The sequence below is a fragment of the Alexandromys fortis genome, unplaced genomic scaffold (assembly GCF_014885135.2).
Source record: "Alexandromys fortis isolate MF-2015 unplaced genomic scaffold, M_Fortis_MF-2015_v1.1 scaffold_91, whole genome shotgun sequence".
Taxonomy (NCBI): Eukaryota; Metazoa; Chordata; class Mammalia; order Rodentia; family Cricetidae; genus Alexandromys; species Alexandromys fortis.
The window spans coordinates 3,033,833-3,052,272 of record NW_026067968.1 but is presented as its reverse complement, the minus strand read 5'-3'; the positions used below and the strand labels follow the sequence as shown (position 1 = coordinate 3,052,272).

The 18,440-nt window shown below is 42.1% G+C and overlaps 1 protein-coding gene across 1 annotated transcript in view; it reads left to right on the top strand.

Annotated features, from left to right (window-relative positions):
* Positions 1–18,106, top strand: part of Setd3 (SET domain containing 3, actin N3(tau)-histidine methyltransferase) — a 71,504-nt gene extending 53,398 nt beyond the window's left edge. Inside the window, exons 7-13 of the mRNA XM_050154717.1 lie at positions 4,948–5,006; positions 5,658–5,772; positions 10,934–11,008; positions 12,006–12,172; positions 13,003–13,088; positions 15,665–15,825; positions 16,838–18,106. Of these exons, the coding sequence (XP_050010674.1) occupies positions 4,948–5,006; positions 5,658–5,772; positions 10,934–11,008; positions 12,006–12,172; positions 13,003–13,088; positions 15,665–15,825; positions 16,838–17,233 (1,059 nt within the window). The 3' untranslated portion in view covers positions 17,234–18,106. The remainder of the gene's footprint in view (positions 1–4,947; positions 5,007–5,657; positions 5,773–10,933; positions 11,009–12,005; positions 12,173–13,002; positions 13,089–15,664; positions 15,826–16,837) is intronic.
* Positions 18,107–18,440: the final 334 nt, after the last annotated feature.

Genomic DNA, 18,440 nt, shown 5'->3' with positions numbered 1-18,440 from the left:
GCTCTTCCTTCTTTGGTATTTCTTGAAAAGGAAAGGGCTCCATCCAGGCCCTCAGGACCTGGCTTACAGGGGCTACCTGTTTCTTCTCTTTTTTCTTGCTTGATTTGCTGAGGTACTGATCAGTGTTACATCAGATGATGTTCTATCAAAAGCCCCACAAAGCATCCAGTTGTGAAGCATACATGACTGTGTCCACCCCAAGACCAGATGTAAAGTTCTGTGTCTAGTTTCATCCTTGTAGCTATAAGAGAAATGGTACCATCTTTGTCTTTGGCAGATGAATCCAACTGTCCTTTTTAATATATGTTTAAGTCATGCAAAATATATGTATTTTAATCATATCAACTTGATGACACAGTACTATGGCTTTTCATCTGAACAAACAGGTGTAACTTACAAAATGCATTCTCATAGCTGTTTAGAAGAGCAGCTGCTGGACTGCCATGTGTATTTTGGGACTGATTATGCATTACAACAATTGTAAATTCTTTAAAATATGGTATTTAGGAGTCATTTTTATAGACTGACCAACTTCCCTTTTAGCATATTGAATGTCTCTGTGAATGACTGTATTAGGGGTAGCCTCCTGAAACAGCAGTTCAGACATATGAGAGACTCCAGCGAAGGTTTGGTGGGTTTGGGGAACATTCATGCTCTAGTCCCTTTAATGCTGGAATCTTTCTTTTCTCCTCAGTGTTTTTCAGCCTTTCTTTAGGTTAAATTTGTTTCATTTGAGAATTGTTTTAGAAAATACTTAGCCATATTCATACAAGTGCATTTTAAAATGTTTACAATTTCTTATTTCCCAGTGTTAAACACAAAAACACCCTTAATTCAAATGCATTTTGTTCCTGTGCACAACTATTAATGTTTCAAAGCTGCTTCACATACTAAATGTTTCTGGATTAGGGAGCCACATAATAATGGAGTATGCTTGTTTTGGTTCTTCACAGAGGTTTGTTGTAAGAGCTTAAAATAAGACTGCAGTTGATGTGTGTGACGCACAGTAATTGTTTATTTAATGTGAGTGCACCCTATATCTCTCCTCTCTGATCAGCCTGAGGAATTTGCATGCTGCATAGCAACCATCTTCTTTTATACTTTATTAAATATCTGTCAATTATAAATATCAAGGTTTTACATTAATGTCAAGATAGTACATCAAAAATTCATGGACTATGTGACTTTTTCCAAGGGTATTTAATACTTAATGCATTTGTGTCATTTTTCTTTTCAGAGATATTGACAGGTTTTATTAAGTATTTGTTAGGGAGATTTCATTTTTATCAAGGGACTATAAAGAGAAGCTGCATGCTAAATCAATTTTAAAAGCCAGAATATCATTCATTTTTCCATCTTCAAACACTTATAATCCATAGATTTTATTTAAATTTCTTCATGGTTTATTTTTGTTTTATGTGAGTGATAGTTCACGACAGAACTTTAATAAGGATCAACTATGCTGACTGTAGTGGTTTTTAATTTCCTTAAGCATCACTACCAGACCCATGCAATATGGTAAATTTTTCAAAATGTCATACTTACATATTTAGCAATATTGCTTCTTTTTATTGAAGCCAAACAAACAATTTTAGATATTAATCTTTCCCAAACATAGTGATTATTTTTACTAGGCACAGCATTGCTGTTTCTCAAGGAGAATGCTTCCTTTGGATGGGAAAGGGAGTGAGAGAGTGCTTTAGAGGGTCACCTGCCTGACTCTGTATTCAGATTCTAGAATCCTTTTTGTTTTCACTTATTTTTGAGGCAGAGTTCCATCCATATAGCCCAGGTTGGCCTCCACTTCCCAAGTAACTGGGGTGACAGGTATGTATCAACAGCCCTGGCTTTAGAGAGTAAGTCTGGCATCTCCTTGTCTGATAAGAATGGTGTCCGTTGTTTATTTCCTCAGCCTCTCAAGTATTTATTTTGCTCAAGAACTAAAAACCATTTGCTACAGAGGATTCTTAAGAAAACCTATGTCCCGTTTCAGCATCTGTTTCCTAGGGTTTCGGGTAGAGCAGTGAGTGAGTGAGTCATCAGGGCTCCTGGGATATTCTGGACCCCATCCCACATAGATCTTTGTCTAGGAAACTGTAGCTACTAAAATCAGCTGGCCACCAAGAATGAGGTTCCTGTTGAAGGATGGGCTCGTAGTGGTTTACTCCCAGAAGGGAGCAGAGTATTCTTGCCATGTACTAGGAGTTTGAATATTTTCATGTGAGGACATTTCAGAAGCTTTCAGTTCACTTCAAATTAATTTTAGGCAACAGTGAAAGTGATTGATTAAAAAAATTCTCTAAGTATTAAATGAAAATTGTAATCAACATTTGTCTTTTTTCATTTTTTCAAAATAAGGGAAGCCTTTTATTTCTAACATTAAATTAAAAAGTATAGCTTAATTATTTTTGATATTGAATACCTCCAAGTCCTTGAAGAGTACTATGTAAACATGACTAGATGAAAGGTGTGGATTTTGTTTTGGTATTTTAGAAGCATGATTTTATTCAAGTGAAGCTGAAAGCCCCGTTGCCCCATTGCTGTAGTGTTGCTGGTAGGGATTGCATGTATTCTTCCATGTCGCCAATAGATGGCGCTAGTGTCACAGTAGTGAGAGCCCTGCCGAGGAAGAAGCCACTGGCCACCTCAGTGTCCTATTTTGCTTCAATCTAACTGTTAAGTTCATGTGTCAGTGCAGACTGGCTTTTATACTAGAATTTTGTGTACTAGACACACCCTGTTTTTTGAGAACAATTTTCTAATGTCTTCTGAAATTACTATATAACCATAGAGAAAAAGAATAGTCAACCTCTATCTGAAAATGTTTTTTTCTTATTGAAGTTTTGCTTGTGATGATTTTTATCAGGACTGTCAGGTAATGTAGAAAGTATGTAAACTGTTGGAAGGAGCACGTTGGTGTAAACTACCAGCTCTTGGCCTGGAGTGGTCACCCATGCTCCCAAAGAATCCAAGGCTGTCTGAAGATCCTCAACTGTTGGTAGAGTCTTTAAATTCTTTTGAAAACTGAAAATTGTCATTGTTTTTCCTAGTTAATATCAAACGTTTAAGGGGGAGGGCGTTAAAATTTGAGTAGGCTGTAGTAAATGTCACAGTTGAAGTAAATTAAAATATTTTTTAAAAAAATAACATTTTCTCATCTTTTATACTTGGAAAAGATACATCTTGGGTGGGCAAAGTTCTCAATAATATGATACTGTGAGATTTCATTTTACTATAAGAGAAAGGAAATTTTATCAATAGGATCCATTTTCTTTACTATTTTGAAGTTTTTCCTTTTAATTTTTACCAGGTTAGTTTTGGGAGGAGAGAGGGTGTCATGCTGATTTGCTATTTAAAGGAAAACCTGGGCTCTGTCTTTGCTAAATTTAACGATTAAGAGGAAAATCTACTTTGTGGCCTCAGAGCACATCATATAGTTACTTGTCAGTCTGCAGGCTCTGGAACAGACCTTCCCAGGCATGGTGTTTTCTGAGTCAGACTGGAAATGCCTTGTGGTGTACTATTGTGTATATTGCTTAAAGTCTCTCATTTCATTTCACATTGTTAGTACAAATATTCATTGTATCTCTCTTTTTTTTTAATGCTAAATTCTAGCTGCAGTATAGGCAGCTCTTAAATTCTTGATCCCCCCAACTTTGCCTCTCAGGTGCTGGTATTTACAAGTGTGTACCTTTACACCTGTCCCAATGTGCATCTTAAAGGTTATATGAATATATTTTTACATTTCGAATTTTCTTCCAAAGGGTTAAAATGAGGCTAAGAAGAGGAGAAAAGCCGGCACCTGGGAGCTAACACCCAATTGGCTGCCTTTTGTAATATATAATTTGCCTAAGATTGTGCACTGAGCACAAGCTTTTGTTTTCTAATTGATTTACGGTTTGAGCCACTTGTACCTCATCCCCTACTGCCCTGCACACAGTGCCAGCAAGCACATTACAGGAGCGATGATGAATTACAGTGCACTCGTGGTGCCAGTACCTGGAGTCAGAGCTGCGTGCTGCACGGAGCCACATTAACAGGCGCAGGATCAGCTCTGGCAGAATCTTGTCTCAAGCTCAGAAGCGACCATTTGTTCATCTGATCACTTGCTGCAATCTGTCTGTCAGACTGTAATTGAAAGTAAAGATTAAAATCACACTGTTACAGCTTTTAATTTCTTAATTGAGACAAAGTTTTAAGTGCCTAAAGGTCGAAAGAGAAGAGACTTGTGACGAGGGAATGTGAAATTATAAGTTTTTCTATTGTGTATGAAGTTTGGGGTATTTTATTAAATGTTCTTTTGTCTAGACAAAAGGAATAATTTAAAATAATGCTGGTCTGTTTTATCTTTATCTTACTTGTAAGATTTACTTCATTCTCACGAGACTCTGCTTGATTTCCTGTGTTTGATCCACATTTACCGTGTAAATAATTCATTTGCACATAAGTCGATTGTCATCAAGTGATATAAGTTAGAGAGTGTGAAAAAATTCCCCCCCCCCACACACACACTATAAGACCTATAAGTGGCGCCTTTTGTGATATAAAGAGATTAAAATCCAGTAATAGGATGAGACCCCCAAGATAGGCAAGCCCTCTGGCTTAGCAGGCTTTGGTGTTTCCTTCAGAGCTGGTGCTAAAAGCAGTGGGTGTGCCTGCTTTGTGAAGGCAGTCCACCTTAAACTGTTTTGTGTGGTGTCTGTGGGTTCCAGGATCGAACTATGAAGGAGCAGATTTATGGCGGCCACTGGGCACAACAAATTAAGTTGACAGTGATGTATGAGGGCACAATAGCATGCTGATCCCTCAGTCTCGCGGCTGGACGCCTCCTGCTTCATTTGGCTCTTGTTAGTTCTGTTAGCAACTAAATAATGAAATTCTGCTGACTGATTTCTGTTTTCCATTTTTCTCTCTTCACCTCTGCTTCCTAAAACCACTCATTCCCAGACCCATCCTCATGCCAACAAACTGCCCTTGAAGGATTCTTTCACTTACGAGGACTACAGGTTGGTGTAAGGGGCACTGTGTTAAGGGTGGTTTCTGAGGAAATGCAGGATCTGGTGACGGAAGCTCATGAGCAAATGACCTGCTGTGACCACTTATGGTGCTGAAATTGGGCGGTCCCAGAAGCCACTGTGAGCAGCTTTGATAAGCACTGGCATTTTGACAGCCACTTAGAAACTGCTGTGAACCTGTAACGCTAGTGACTTGAGCTTAACATTAGTGTTAAGTATTGCTAAAGAAGCTTTTTCTCTTTTGACCAGATCATATTAGTGTAAAGTGGGGATTTGTTTTGAACAAAAAGTTAATGCACTACACAATGTAATAAAAGTCTCATGTCCTACATCTCATACACACCTTAGAAAAGGAGAAACAGCAACCACTTGTCAGTGGAGGCTTAGAACAGGGTAGGGTCAGCATTTGGGTGAGAAGGGAGCTGAGGCCCCTGCTGCTCCTGCCTCCTCTTAGCATTCTTCCTTGCATTGCCTTCGTTTCCTGCTCCTCCTTTCCCTCAATCCTGGATTTAGTTCTAAATGGCATGAAAGCACCTGAAAACTGGGAGCCCTTCAGTACCCCAACTGTTTGTTTGTGTGCATTCTCGTGCAGGTGGCTTTAGATAGTTCACTCTTAATTCTCTTATTTTCCTTTTGTCACAGGTGGGCAGTCTCTTCAGTTATGACACGACAAAACCAAATTCCCACAGAGGATGGCTCCCGGGTGACCTTGGCCCTGATTCCTTTATGGGACATGTGCAATCATACCAATGGACTGGTAAAGATTTTCTCTGGGGGTTGAGTCTGGAGGCTGCTGAGCTTCTGGGTGGATATTCTATTTGGCTTCTGTTTCCCCTTGCCAGCTCCCACCAGGAGTACAAGCAGAAGCAAACCCTGCTGCTTCCTGTCTCCCTGTAGTAGAAGCTGTGTGTCTTCTTCATACTGAAAACCAGGAATGCCAGTCTTAGGCCACTTTGAGAAACTGCAGCAACTGCCCTTGTGTGTTCAGAAATCACAACCGTAGCTCTCACATTCATTTTCTTGTCTTACTGGATCACAGACTGAACAAACCACTTTTCTTTTTTTCTTACAAGTATGGGTTTATTGAAGAAAACTTTCCATCTTTTTGGCTTTCTCTCTTATAGCCCTTTTTCCCCCTCTGCTGATTCTTTTTCACCCCTGTCCCATTCTGTTCCTCGCCTTCTTTGATTACCTGCTTTGCTCAGGAGCCCATGTGTGTGGGGGAGGCTTGTGTGCTAGGTTCTGGGCACAAGCACAGGGCTGGGAGAGTGAAGACAGGAAGCATCTTCATGTGGCTGATTCTGTGAAGGAGGAAGGCAGGTCCTGTTCCTCCACATTCTTGGGTTCCAGGCAGTGTGGGGCTGAAGCTTTCTCTGTGCTGAGGACTTCCTGGTCCTCATAGGTAGGGGGATAAAAAAAACCAGATCATTCTAAATTCCTCAGCACTGCTAGTCTGCAGGGTTAGTTGGGTTTGATTCCTGCTTCTCAGTGCCAGCTTGCTTTGTTATTATTAGTCATATTATAAATAGATTAAAGAAATGCTGAAAATGATTATTTTGCATCTATACAGCGGCCAGAGCACATGCGCTGTGTGCCAAGCACTCAAAGCAGACTGTCCTGCTAATTCTGGTAGTCTTTCAGATCTTAACAATATTAAATTGTACAAGGAAGAAGAATTACACTTTTATAATTACATTTTTGTCTTAATTTAGATATGCTTAATTTAATTAGTAGGACTAAGAAATAGTAGCATGCTTTACATTTTCATTAATGAATGTAATTTTATATTCTTTGTCCTTTTTTCTCCTTTAGAAATATTTTAAAACTGATGATAGGCTTGAAATTAAAAAAAAAATTCATGTAGCCTTAAATATCTGATCCATGTGTTTCCTTTTTCCCTCTTTATTGAACTAGATCACTGTTTCCCAAACTCAGTCAGTCATTAAAGTTAATTTTCATTTCCATTGTTAAGAAAATCAAAAAGAATTAAACAACACAGAAGACTCTAGCAATGTAAGCCGTTCTTCTGTGTTCCCAGTCTCCTCTGGTTTACTAGCTACATGGAAGGCTGCTACATCTCGGGGCTCTGCTCTCCTGTCCTGTAACTGTTTGTGCCACCTAACATGTTCGTAGGCGTGCTGAGTCTGGGCGTTGGTGTTCCTCTCAAATTAAGACTAACAGGCAGCTCTTGGCATATCTTCTCTAATATAATTTGGGTGATTTGTGATCTGTCGTGGTTCTCTGCTGACCCTCAGGAGGTTTGTTCAAGAAGCCCATGTATCTTCTTGCCCCACACACTTAACTTGACACCTTTGTTGTTTGTTTCTATTGTCATAAGGTTTCATGGGACATTGAGTAGGGCAGGATTTAAGGAATGGAGTTTTCAAACTGTAAAATTGCGTATCATATGTGTGACTGTTAGCTTCTTTTTAAAGTGAAGTGCTTGAACTCAAGGCTTGACTTTTCAAGCAAAGTTTTTTTTTTAATCTTTTTATTTAAATAACATTTTTTCATTTATTTCATATACCATCCAGTTTCTCCTCCCTCCTCTGCTCTTGACCCTCCCCACTCCCATCTATTCCGCTCCCCCATCCACTCCTCCTCCATCTCCATCCAGACAGGAGCAGGCCTCCCATGGGCTTGAGCAAAGCATGGCACATCAAGTTGAGGCAGGACTGAGCTCCTCCCCTTAAATTGAGGCGGGCCCAGGCAATCCAGTATGGGGAATAGTTTACCAAAAGCCACCTAAGTGTCAGGGAGAGGTCCTGCTCTCACTGTTAGAAGCCCTACTAAGAGACCAAGCTACAGGATTGTCACCCATCTGCAGAGGGTCTAGGTTGGTCCAGCATCCATGAGCTCCTGTGAGCTCTGAGCACAGGTCAGCTGTCTCTGTGGGTTCCCCCATCATGACTCCCCCCCCCNCCCCCCCCCCCCCCCCGGCTGGTACAGTCCTTCCTCCCTTTCTTACTTAAGACTCTTGGACCTCCGCGCATTGTCAGACAAAGGCTTTTAGTCCCCCTGTGTCTGTGCTGACTCTCCTTGTATTATTAGGCTACTAGACTCTCATAGGGGAAATTGTGAGAAAGGTTCATACACCAGTGCTGTCCTGAGCCCTTCGGACACTGCAGCGGGAACAGTGCTGCTTAGGATTTTGGAGAATGGGAGTGAAGTCCTAGAGAAGCAGGTTTTAAGAGGTCACTAGGCCCAGTCTTAAGCTGTAGAAAGTGTGTATGTGTATGTGCTTTTCCACGTGCACATGTTTGCAGGGTTGTCAGTGTGTGTGTGCGGGGGGGAGGCCGGAAGCCAAGGTTGCATGGTTTCCTCTTCTGTTCCCCACCCTGTATTTTTGAGACAAGGTCTCCCACATTAAACAAACCTTGAACCTGCTGCTTTGGCTAGGCTGTTTGGGAGCTTTGCCCGACTTTGCCACCCCCCACCCACCACCACCGTGATGATGTTAAAGGTACTCACCACTATACTTGGATTTATTTGTTTATAATGTGGATGCTGGAGATCCAAACTCAGATTTTTATCCTTGTACAGCAAACATTTTACCCATTGAGCATTTCCCTCATCATGGAAATGCTATCTTTAAATCTTGCTTGATCTGACTAAAAGTAGCAGAATTGACAGAATTCCTTTCTTCAAGTTATTCATTTAACCTGAGAAGGATTCTGCTAAGTGGTTTACAGGGCATGGTGTGTGTTGTGTTGAGTATACATAATATGACTCTCAGTCAGTGCAGTAAAAATCTTTCAGGGCCCTTCCGTTGAGCTGTTGAAGATGTTTAGATTCCAAGCTTAGAGCAGAATCCCAGTTTTCATAAACACGTATAGATGTCACCTACCTTTGGCTTCTTGCTGTTTCTAGCCAGTACAACCCACCTCAGGACATCTGTGTTTGCTGCTGCTCTTACCCAGAACATGTGTTCCCCAGATCTAATGAGACTCAAAGTTATTGTCAAGTGAGGCCACCCTGAGAATTCTTTGTAAACCAAGCATCACTTCCGTCACATAAGCCCCCTTCTTGTCCTGTTTGTATTTCCTGCATTACCTATGCATTATAGTCTCATTTAAAACAACAACAACAACAAAAACAACCAAGTCTTTTGTAGCCTGGACTAGTTTTGAACTTGCTATGTAGCCATGGCCTTGCACTCATTTGTCTCTGAGTGCTAGAATTACAGGTTGTACTTGCCCACAGCCAGTCTCTATTCATTATTTTGGGAGGTCTATTCATTTCTTCTTTTTTTTGCTGGGGGTTGGGTCTGTCATATCCTCTTGTTTGGTGCTTTAAATTCACCAGCATACACACTCTGGCTTAGGAAAAAACAACAGGACATACAGACACAGCTGTGATCTGTTTCTTTAGTTTTTCTACTGTCTTTTCCAAGTTGAATCAACAAGTGTGCATTTCTTCATTCCTTCTTCATACATAATGCAGGTAATAGATATGCACTGGGAGGAAATTGAAAAAAGATTGGAATGATCATGTCCTCTGTATGTCGGAGGGAGTAATCATGTCACACCCTTCCTCCTGTGGTGCTACTTAATAGGTGAGCCTTTGGTTCCCCAGGATGGAGTAAGTGAGACCAAAAGGAGCCAGACAAGTTTGCACAGTTTAGGAGGTTGGCAGTGTTCAGGGTTGGGTCATCAAGACAGACTGCTTATGCATTGGGGGGCCCTTGTTCCTCCCCTGGGAGTTTGTGCCTCAAGGCACGAAGGCAGTGTCAGGAGTTAGAGACTGTCCACAAAGCACTGGGTGCTCTGACTTGAAGAACACTCCTGGTCTCCTTGAGGATGGGGCAGGCACACATGCAGATATATGTGGTAGCAGCTAGAAAGGGGAGGATGAGAGGAGGTAAAGTGGGGAAAGGAGCCCTGGAAAGAAGATAGGTTTCGCAGTCTCAAAGCAAAACAGGAGTTGCATAAAGGTAGTTCCATGCAAGAGGGAATGGGACAGTGGCCTGTATGACAGAGAACACCATGTTCTGAGGCCTCCTGGGAACTTGGTGTTGTCCAGGGCCACTGTGTGGTCAGCAGAACAACTGTGGTACAGGAACTTGCACTGCTCAGAAGGGCTTTGCAGATGCTGATAGAGGAAGGGTAAGAACTGTAATCACAAGGGGAAACAGAATAAAAAGATTAAAAAGGTGTGTAAGAGTTCTTGGGCAGTAAGGGTGGTCACTTCTGTGCATTGCATGCAGAGGCCCTTGCCAAGACAGGTTGGCTAGAGAAGATGTGGATGGGGGCAGGAGACTTTTCTGTACTGTCTGTACCATATAGGCTTAGAAACACTCACATTTATGTCTCTTAGCAGAAAGAGAGGAAATAATAATCATTTACTTTGCCTTTGGTTACCTGAAAATTTTAGATGACTTTGTGATTACAGAGGAACGTAACGTAGTAGTGGCCCCTTTTCTTGTCCTCTTGATTCTTATGCAGTAGAACCACCACCCTTTATTTTATTTTATTTTATTTTATTTTTTTTTGCTGGTGAAAGAGACCAGGGCCTTATGTACTGCTCTACCACTGAGCTAGACCCTGCCCCCACATTGATTTCTCACTATAAAAGTTATATAAAAGTAACACTTCTAAGTAAATACAGGTACCCCAGAGCCTCCTGTGTGGGCATGCGACTTTCGTCATTTGTGTAGCCTTACTCGGGGCTCAAAGGCAGCAATTTTCTAATCATGTGCTTGGTGGGGACCTAGAAGTGATGCACAGTGTCTTCTCCCAAGAGAGATTTACTTCAGATCTGCAGTTTCCTGTACAATCTATGTTGTACATAGAAATGACTGAAATCCTCACCAGGCCTTTGCTGAAATCTTGAAAGTCTTTGCTGTCCCTGTAAGCACCCCTAGACACCTTGTCCTGAGGGACACTTGCCTCATCACCCTGTCTTTCTCTCCTGCCTAGATCACGACTGGTTATAACCTGGAAGATGACCGCTGTGAGTGCGTAGCCCTGCAGGACTTTCAGGCTGGAGATCAGGTAGGTTTCAGTGTTCTGTCCCTAACTGTGAGCCAACTTGTGAGCACTGAGTGGTGGCTTTGGTCATCCTAAGAACTATTGGGCGTAGGGACGAGCAGGAACGCGGATCTTTAGGATTGTTTCTGACCAAATCTTGGGACCGAAAATACTTTGAATGACACTTGGCATGCACAAAGAAAGCAGTGCCCTCTTTGTACAGTGAGCCACTCTATGTGATACCATATAGAGCCCAGATAGACTCTGTTTGCAAGTGTTTTGTGTCATAAGCTGCATTTCTTTAGAAAGAGGGGATATTTAAAAGAGATGGAATTTAGGTAGTTAAAACCTAAGGAAATTAGAACACACATCCCTATCCTCGTATACTTTTGCTGGGAGATGTCCATTTTTTTAACCTAATAATTTGGATGGAGGCACAGGTAAGTTTCCCAACAATTTTGAAATATACATCTATAAATATCTGCATTTATTAGTTTCACAACCCAGTATACAATAGAAAGTCAATACAGGGACAGACACTGCCTTCCACTTGGTCTGTTCTTCAGAAATGTTCACAACACTCTGACAGTGTGGAAGAGCACGAGCTGTGGAAGTGGTCTCTGACAGGAACTAATTCAAATGCCTATTCTAGAATGTTCCCCTGAAAGGAAGGAAGGAAGATGTGGCACATTCTAACAGTTTAAGAGGGGGCTGGCTGGCTGGGGTTGGATGAGAGGCTTGGCAGTCCTGGGTCTGTTTACCCATGTGCTCCCTCTCCCCCATCTAGTAGTAGACATATATGTTTGGCTTTCCTCTCCTTAGATAATTGGGGAAGTTAGAAGGACTGCATACCTTCACCTTCCATGCATCGTGCTGTACCAAGTGGATGTGTAGTTAGAAGTCTATCTGCTGATGTAAAGTAGCATTAATGCAGGAGGGTTAAGCCTCTGCACCGATGTTTTAAGGATACATACTAAGTTTGGTTTATGTCCTATTTTTTTTTTTTTTTACTGCATCTCAGATTTACATTTTTTATGGCACTCGGTCAAATGCAGAGTTTGTGATCCACAGTGGTTTTTTCTTTGACAATAATTCACACGACAGAGTAAAAATAAAGCTTGGAGTAAGTAAAAGTGACAGGCTCTACGCCATGAAGGCCGAGGTCTTGGCTCGCGCTGGCATCCCAACGTAAGTAGAAAAAAACATGGGTTGACTCTTTCCAGTGGTGTGTGCAGTATTTCCATGGCATAGTATTTAATTGGTGTGTTAATAAAGCTTCTCCACAGTGCTGTGTCTTAATCCCTTTATCCCTGTTACACAGCAAATTTAGACCTTGGAGATGTGTGGTGATTTTAATTGTGTCTCTAGCAGTGTTCACAGCTAGTTCCAGGGGATATGGCCTGCAGTCCCCGTTAAGTTAAATAAGTGCTCTGGTATCATTCATGTCTTTCACCTTGAAAAGGCTATAATGACCTGGATCAGTTTGTTTTATTTAACTCTTTGGCACCATTAATTTCTGTAATGAAGTCATGATCCTCAGTGATTACATCCATGAATTTCTGGTTAGATTCTTTAAATTTTTCTTGCATTTGAGGTGTGAAATGGTAAAGAAGATGAGAATTATGATTTATTAGTCCTCCAGGGACTAGAGGAACTATTCTTAATGAAAATGGATTATCTGGCTTTATTTTTATTGAACTTGTCAATATTTGATTAATGATAAAGTGTGAACTCAACATGAATTATTGTTACTGTATCTTAAGGACTATGAGTGTGTTTAATTCTCTCACCATAAGCATGTGGCCCCGAGAGTAAGGCCATTAGGCAGCAGGCATGTTGGGAGGGGTGGCCAGTGCATGACAAGGCCTTCCTACCCACCAGCTTCATGCTTTCCTAGTGCATGTCTTCGTCTAGTGAAGCTCAGCTCCGCTTTCCTTGAGGACCACTGCTTGTGTGTAAATCTGGGCACCTTCCTCTGGACGAGCTGTGGGGCTGACCTCAGGTGTTGTTTTTTTCAGATCCAGTGTTTTTGCATTGCATTTTACTGAGCCGCCCATCTCTGCCCAGCTTCTGGCTTTTCTCCGAGTATTCTGCATGACTGAAGGTAAAAATCATTTCTGATGAAAAAAATTTTCTTTTTAAATTGTGAAAGTGTAAAACATGGGGGGGTCAGATTAGAGACAAAATTCTTGAAATGGGAAGCACTTTTTGGTAGAGGGAGGTTGGCGATACTGGAGAAAGAACTAATCTTGTGTACTGGACTGGCAGAGTCCAGATATCCTGAGCAGGTTAGTAATAATGCAGACAGCTATATTAGACAAAATGTGCCTGGCCACAGCTTCTTATTTCAGGTCCAGGAAGGATTAAATCCATGTATTGCTCACTCATTTATATATTAGCTTAGAACAAGTCATCAGAGCTTACTCTGTTTTTGTTCTCCTTCCTAAACTGTGCTCCAAATCACTGACCCTGAGGGATGTAAGGGATGGGGCCTGTTGTTATCAGCTACCTTCAGTCCGATGCAGAATGACTAGAGAATAAGTGAATGATTGACTGAACAGATAAATGAGCATTTGGGAAAGTGCAGCTGGTTAGAGCAGTCTATTGTGGCCACAGAGAAGTGGCTGTTCCTTACTGTTTCGCCCCCATCTCTTCTGTGTTCAGGGCTTGACAGGAAGCTGGATGTACAAGAACTTGGTCCTAGAATGTAGGTAGGCAATGTAGACGCTGTTGCAGAACTAGAGTGAGACAGGCTAACCATCCTTGGAGAGCAAGAATCTTCCAGAGATTCACCACCACTCACCAGGACCTTTTGTGAGCACAGGGTAGGATGAACTGTGGTATTTTCTTTCATATTTAGCAAGAGAGAGAAAGATATTCTGGCAATGGCTGTCCCTGTAGCTTGTGCAGTGCATCATGCTCAATATGGTGCTTCCTGTATTTTCATCTCTTCTGCCTTGTTAGCTGTTTCCTGTTGCATTGATGGAGTCTCCAGTTCAAAAAACTTAGGAAGGGGCTACTCAGCCAGTAATGAGTGACTTTGACTCAGAACCAACCGCATTATTTCCAGAGTCCATGCCACAGACATCCCCACTTCCCTGCTGATGTGCAGAGAATAGAATTCATGGAACAATTCTTGCTGGAGACAGTGTATTTGCATGTGGGGAGGAGAGGAGAAAGGCAGAGCAGTGTCATCCTCTCTGCACAGGGAGAAACTCAGGCTGTGTGTGAGTGTCCCCAGGATAGCCAGACTTAGGCTACCTTGGGAAGGGGAGTGACTCGGAGCCTCTGAGGAAGGGGTGCCTGGTTTGTTGTTTAGGTCAGGCCAGCAGCTGCTTTGTATGTCTTCATGTGAGTTGTATCCAGCTCTCTGCACATCTGTTGGAGAGGAAGAACATGGTCTCTGCCCTCCACACTGCAGTGTGAACTAGGGGTGAGGAAGAGTGACAGCAGTGACTTAACACTGGAGATTTCTGGAAGGAATTTTCTATTTCTAAGGAAGTGGGGTTTTTTTTAAGATCTTTATCTCTAAATAAAGGTTATAAACTGACGAGTGAAGCATCTAAAACCCTGAATTTTACCATAGAACTGGGTAGTTTTTTTTAAACGTCAGATAGCATGCTTTTTTTTAAAAAAAAAAAATTCATTTTATGTCTATTGCTGTTCTTTAGTTTCTTTTCAGTCATCAGAAGACAATTTGTCATGTCAAGACAATTGATGTATTCTTTGAATTACTCCAACTAATACTAATAAAAGTTTGGTTTGCTGGCAGCACAGCTCCTCAATTTGAATTGTAAATAGTGACAGCTGTAGGGCATTTTGCTCTGAAAGAGATACTGTCTCACAGTTACATAAGAAGCATGGGTGTGTTTGTTGAACTGAATAGGATGGGCAGGAGATAAGTGCTCAGAGCCATTGCTGAATTTTTTCTTCTTACATATATTTTTGAAGGTGGTTGTGTTTATGTGTAATTTAAATTCCTGATGAGTGAGAGAGAGTCGTTTTTCCTTGACTAAGATTTCTATAGTCCATGTACTTGTTCCTTCCCATCTTTGGCTTACTTGTAACAAGATGGGGTATATAATTACCAAATGGAGGGTCCCAGGGTGATAGTGACTCTTCTCAGTGTCTTTAAGACATTTTATTTTCATCTTAATTTATTTATTTATATGAACTGTTTGCCTGCATGTGTAACTGTGTACTGTGTATGTGCAGTGCCTCCTAAGACCAGAAGAGAGCATTGAATACCCTGGGACTGCTATAGACGGTTGTGGGCTGCTATGTGGGTGCTGGGAATTGAACCTGGGATCACTGGAAGGGCAGCCAGTGCTCTTAACCCTGAACCATTCCTTCAGCTCTACTTTTTGGTGCAGTTGGTAGGACTGAGGTCCTCACTCAGGGTCTAGAAAACAGTTCTGTGATAGTGAGGGATGTGGCCATAGAATGTCTTCAGAAAGAGTGAGCCTATCCGAAGGCTCTCAGTGAGTCTCTTTGAGAGACTACCTTTCAAGGAGGTCTCATGTGACCTCCTGGTGTGGAGTTCAGCTCTGCCTCTGCCTGGAGAGTCTGAAAGAGGCTGGAATATGCTGGTGCTGTGAGGGACCTTAGGGTGCCCCCCCTCCCTTAAAGTGAGGGCTGTGCTGTTCCTTCCTGATTGATTGCTATGTATCTTTCTTGTAGAGGAATTGAAAGAGCATTTGCTAGGGGACAGCGCCATTGACAGGATCTTCACTCTGGGGAACTCTGAGTTTCCTGTCAGCTGGGACAATGAAGTCAAACTGTGGACATTTCTGGAAGATAGAGCCTCACTTCTTTTAAAAACATATAAAACGACAATTGAGGTAATTAGCCCAATGAATGAAGATCCTGCTTGGATGTGTTTCTAGTCCTTACTATATTCTGATTCTTAGCAGAATGTGTATTTGACATTCTTTATTCACAATCAGCATTTTTCTGTTTATCATGTTTATACTTAATAGCATTGCTGATAAATTTTATAAATGTAGTACATTTTACAAATTCAATGCTTTTTTGTTTTGTTTGGGTTTTGGGGGCTTTTTTTGTTTGTTTGTTTTTTTGTTTTTTGGGATAGGGTTTCTCTGTGTAGCTTGGCTGTCCTGGAACTCTGGCTTCAAACTCAGAGATCCACCTGCCTCTTCCTCCAGGGTGCTGGGATTAAAGGTGCACCTGTCTGACTCAAACTTAGTACTTTTAAAAACTATTTTTGATTCATATGATACCACAAACATGAATTTGTATTTAGCATCAAAGCTTTTATTACCCTTTTATCCCCACCCCTCTCTCACCTCGTTTTCTCTCTTTTGTACCAACATGTGGTACATTACTGGGGATTAAACCTAGAGCCTTGCGTGTGCCACAAAAGCCCATGTCCTCTTTAGTTTCAGGACAGAGCCTCACTAAGACTGGCCATAAACTCTGTAGCCCACCCAGGCCTCAGTCTTAAAACCATCCTGTCTCAGCTTCCTGACCAGCTAGGCTTACAGACTGTGCACCAGGCTTGGCTAAAAATATTTCTTTGTCTCTAATTCTTTAGTTCATGTCCTTCATCTTGGGCCCAACATGAGGGCTCCAGTCAAGGTGATTAAAGTAAATATTGCCCTCCATTTTGTGTTGGCTCCATTTGACTTGGCCTTTGTTTTGAGAGGTATAACTTAACTGTACAAGATTCATAAGTCAAACTGGTTTTGATGGGCATATCGAGTTACCAGGTGGTCTGAATGGCTTCTAGCACCCTTAACCCCCCTCAGGCTGACCCACTGCCCTTTGCAGCTTTGCTGATCTGGTGTTCTAGTGTTCTTTTCTTTAACTTGGTGTCACACCCTCCTCCCCCAGGAAGATAAGATCGTCTTGAAAAACCCTGACCTGTCTGTTCGTGCCACAATGGCCATCAAATTGCGCTTGGGTGAAAAAGAAATTTTGGAAAAAGCAGTGAAGAGCGCAGCTATGAACCGGGAGTACTACCGCAAACACATGGAGGAGAGGGCTCCGCTGCCCAGATACGAGGAGAGTGACCTGGGACTCTTGGAGGGCAGTGTGGGGGACTCTAGGCTCCCTCTGGTCCTGAGAAAGCTGGAGGAGGAGGCAGGGGTGCAGGAGTCCCTGAGCCTCACGGAGACTGTCAGCAAAGCTAAGGCTGCTGAGAATGGGCTCATCAATGGGGAAAACGTGATCCCTAATGGGACCAAAGAGTCTTCGGGCAGCGTGGATGAAGTGAAGGAGCGACTCTGAGATGCACTCATTGGGAATCCAGTTTAGCAGAAGTTGTGGACAGCCCACTACATCGCCGTGTTCCTTGTTAACATTTTTCTTTTCGCAGAGAGGAAAATATGTTTTTGCTGCTTTATATAAAAGTGATTTTTAAGTTATTTTAAAGATCTAGCTTCCCTTTTTGATTAAGATTGCCATCTTGCTTCTGGGCTGAACAAACTAGTCAACAGTGACAGAGGGAGGAGGTGCCTTTGGGGACTATGCAGACCTTGTGTGGGCACTTGCATCTCTTCCTGGGGAAGAGTTGAGGTCCTTGCTCAACTGTGCTCAGCAGACCTACTACCCTTACTCCAGAATGAAAGCGGGCTCTGCCTCTGCTGCGGAGCCAAGGTTCAACTCTAGGTGTTCAGTGGACAGTGGGAATGAGGCACAGTGCAAAGAAAGCCAAGTGAGGTCTGGGCAAATCAGTTTTTTGTTTGTTTTTCGTTTTCTCAAAAATAATATCCCCCATATCAAAAGAAAAGATAAGGTGGCACCTAATTTTTAATGGCTTAAAATATTGGTGATATTAATTATATAAATACACACATCTATCTAGTGATTTCTAAGGATTTGTTTTCTTTTTGTGTTCTGTTTTGCTGCATTAAAAACTTATCATTTTCCATAAATCAAAGTAGGACTTGAGTCCTCTTCCTTAGTTTTAAATGCTGGCTCTGAGTTCATCAGAGTGGTGCACTGACTTCCAGTGATTGCAGTGGGATGTTGCAGACGCAGCTGCAGCTTCATGCAGTGGGTTCAGGAGGCGGTGGCTCCCTGGCTTTTCCAGTTTTCACAGGCTAGAGATTTTCAAAGCTACCCTTTTGAGTAAAACCCCTTATTAAAAGAAAAACATGACTGGTGTTCTCGTTTGTTTGTTTGTTTGTTCTGTTGGAAGTAGAGCAGGCTTTGAGTCAAGCTTTTACGCAGATCCCACGTATTCCCTAACCACTGGGGACTTTGCCACGCCACAGGCTGTGTTCATCACAGACACAGAGACTTGATGGGAGCATGCCTGGGTGCCCAGAGACCTGCACAGCCCCATCCCATCTTAAGCTGCTAGCAATGCTTCAGTGGGATCACAGGCCACAGGATGGCAACAGAAGGCAGGTTGGCTTTCAGGGGTGTGGAGTGTAGGGCAGTGTCCCTCTGGAGGAAAGGATAGGATCTGCCACCAAAAGGAATCTAGTTT